General features: G+C 49.2%; 1 protein-coding gene across 1 annotated transcript in view; it reads left to right on the top strand.

Moving 5' to 3' along the window:
* The first annotated feature begins 2,924 nt into the window (after positions 1 to 2,924).
* The window catches only part of ARID2 (AT rich interactive domain 2 (ARID, RFX-like)), a 208,554-nt gene continuing 208,436 nt past the window's right edge, over positions 2,925 to 3,042 (top strand). The window contains 1 exon segment of the mRNA XM_010837552.1: positions 2,925 to 3,017. Coding sequence (XP_010835854.1) covers positions 2,925 to 3,017 — 93 coding nt within the window.

Genomic DNA, 3,042 nt, shown 5'->3' with positions numbered 1-3,042 from the left:
ATAAAGAACATCAGTAGGAAAAGACAGCACCAGAAACTGTATCCCGGTAATGCATGCGCCTGGAGCAGCGAGCGGGTGAAGCAGGGGATGGGGCATGGAACTTAGTGATTGAGGCGCAGCCTGCAGAAAGATGCGGTTCTGCAGTACAGAGGGAAGATGAGGGTTAAAATCAACACAAACAAAATACCTCAAAAAAATGTCATGCAAATACAAAAGACTGCTGTAACTGGATTAAAAAAATTTGAGGTATACTATTCGTGTAATGCATTCCTCAGTTTCATAAAATGAATCTCTTTCCTTAAATTTTACATACCTCTTACAGGCAAATACTCATTAATAGCTTACTTTGGCCTTATATTTTTCTAGTCTTGGGAAATAGAACCGTTTAACAATCTGACAAATATTTGTTTTATGTTTTTGTCTTCTTTGACTAGAACATATCTAAAGTGCTATGAATTTAAATTCTATCCATCAGATATTCTTTAGGACTCCATTTTGAGGATGACAGCGTCTTCGGCAGAAAAATAATCCTTTCTTTCCTCAGAATCGATTGTCCCGTTACATATCACATTTTAAATGTTAAAAAAAAAAAAGGGCATTAAAACGTTAGGATCACACTCCAGGTGTTTAGCCTTTGCTATCTGTACTGCAAAGCAAAACACACTATTGTATACACACAAACACACACAAACAGCAAGCAGTCAGTGGCTTAGAAGTGGCCACCTCCCCGTTAAAAACAAAACCAGAAAATGTCACCCCTCCATCCTGCCCTTGAAATTCGAAATAAGACAGCCAGGTTCGCCCACTCCAGTGGGATACGAGAAAAAACGTTCTAACGTTTAACCTAAAACACGGTTAAAACATACAACCCTAGGTCCAGACGACTTAATTTTCAGTGTACGTGCCTTCGTTCCCACTCCTGCCCCAGTAGCATCATCCAGGGCCCGGGTCCCGACGGCGACCACCCGGCGCGCCGTGGCTGCCGGCATCCGCGAGGACCGCCGACTCCGGGCAACCCGGCTCCCGGCCGACTGACGGAGCAGGAGCGTCCGCGGCTCCCGAAGCTCACGACTCTGGCAAGGGATCCCGGTTGGGCGGTGGACCCTGGCATTTAAAAACTACTGAAAAGTCTCGCTGTTGAAGTGACTCGGCGGAGACCGCTGCCACTTGGCGTCGCCGGGTCCCGGTCCTTTCTGAGCCGTCCGGGCGGCCCAGGCGACCCTCCGCGAGACTGCGGTCAGCTCCTGGGAGCGGGGAAGAGCAGCCAAAGCCAAAAGACGCCGCGGCAAGTTCCCGGAGCAGTCAGCTGCAGCTTTCCCTTCTCTCTTCAGTTACAAGTCCCCCGGCAGCTTCGGGCGCTTCCTTAGAGAAAATGAAAAAAGTGAAAAAGCGTGGAGGTACTAGAAGTCGCTGACATTTTCCGTCGAAGCAGATCCTCTCGGCTCCATCCCTTAAGCAGGATTTCCAAACTCCTATGCATCCTTAGCGGAGGTATTCCATGTTGACAGATCTCTCGCCTCCCACAAAATGGGGCCGAGGAGGCGGCCGCTGTCTCCTCTATGGGCGCCGCCATTTTGTGAGGCGGCGGCGCGGCGGCAGGAGCCCCGGGTGTGTGTAATGGTTGAATAGAATGACCCCCTCTAGGGAATCCCCGGCGCTGACAGTTACGTAAGGGGCTGTGCGCAAGTGCGGCGTTTAGGGAATCCGCACAGCTCGGGACTCGCAGCTCTGCGGCCCATATCTCCACCACCCCTAAGAGGACTGGTGGGGGAAGGGACGGATGACCTGGTCTCCCTTCTGCCCCGCCCCCCCTCGCCTGCAGCCTGGGCTTCGCTTCTCCACTCCCCCGGCCTCGTCTCCGCCCCTCACTGGCTTCCGAGACACTTACTGGCCCTTGGGTGTCAGGAACTTCCTAGCCATAGCCTTATTCCAGCCCCATTTAAGAGGCAAACTTTACTTGAGAAATAATGATTCCTAGAGTGAGCACCGGAAGCGTGGCTGGACTATATTACATAATTCTTTTCACTACCAAATAAATGTTCTCATTGGAATCACCACCTGAAATAATCCATCCAACCCTTTACTAGCCTGTGACCTTGGGTGTCGGTGACTTTGCCCGTAGTGGCCATCGCGGAAATGGGAATAATAATATGCTTCAAAATTCTTGAAGCTTAATTAACATTTGCAGCAAACGGCTGACCCCAACACCCCTTGTAGATACAAACTTATGGTAGTATTTGTTGAGATTTGAACAGCCTCTTTTTTTGAGCTTCAAAAATATTTTAAACCGGGATCGCATTTAAGACATTTGAGAAAAAGCAAAGACATAAGATTTTATTCAATATTTGTTTTAAGCAAACTATAACATACCTTAATATAAAAATATAAACGTTAATTATTATCGTCCAAGTTCAAAAGATTGCTTCCCAATCAGTTTAATTACTGTTTGCATAACTGCACAGAATAATCTAGTTTGAGAAATGAAACCAACCAAAGTCAAGATGAATTAAGAGCATGATTCCATTTCCACAGAACTAGGACAGACAGTTCACATTGTATTTAATTTACAGTTTGCCAAAGTTAGTTTGTGGGTAAGTCATGGAAAATGTGCTAACCAGGCCCCCCCAATACTATCACCACAAAGCTCAGAAAAGCTGATTCTTTTAGACCTAAAAAAAAAAAAGGTGACAGGTTGACTTTATTCCGATCAGTGAATGAAACTAGCGTGAGGAGCTTCCCCTCTGGGCTTCCTTTCCCTCTCGAGCTCCACACCAGTTCTGTCGGGCGGGCGGGGACTCCAAGGCGGCCCTGCCAACTGCCGGGCCGGGGACGCGAACATCGCCTCCACCCCTAACCCTGGAACAACCGGTAGTGGCCGTTTCCCCGCGCCTCCCCCCTTTCCGCCGGCTTTGTGTGCGTGTGAAATGTGCGGCACATTGCAGATGAACCCTAAGCCCGGCGAGCCCAGTCTATTGTTCCCCGCGAGGAGCTGCCGGGGCGGTGTGGAGTCAGGCGCAGTGCCGCGGCCGGCCCTCGGGGGTC

Source organism: Bison bison, unplaced genomic scaffold, assembly GCF_000754665.1.
Source record: "Bison bison bison isolate TAMUID 2011002044 unplaced genomic scaffold, Bison_UMD1.0 scf7180017864077, whole genome shotgun sequence".
NCBI lineage: Eukaryota > Metazoa > Chordata > Mammalia > Artiodactyla > Bovidae > Bison > Bison bison.
Note: the sequence above shows the minus strand (reverse complement) of the source record. Positions and strands in the feature narration are given on the sequence as shown.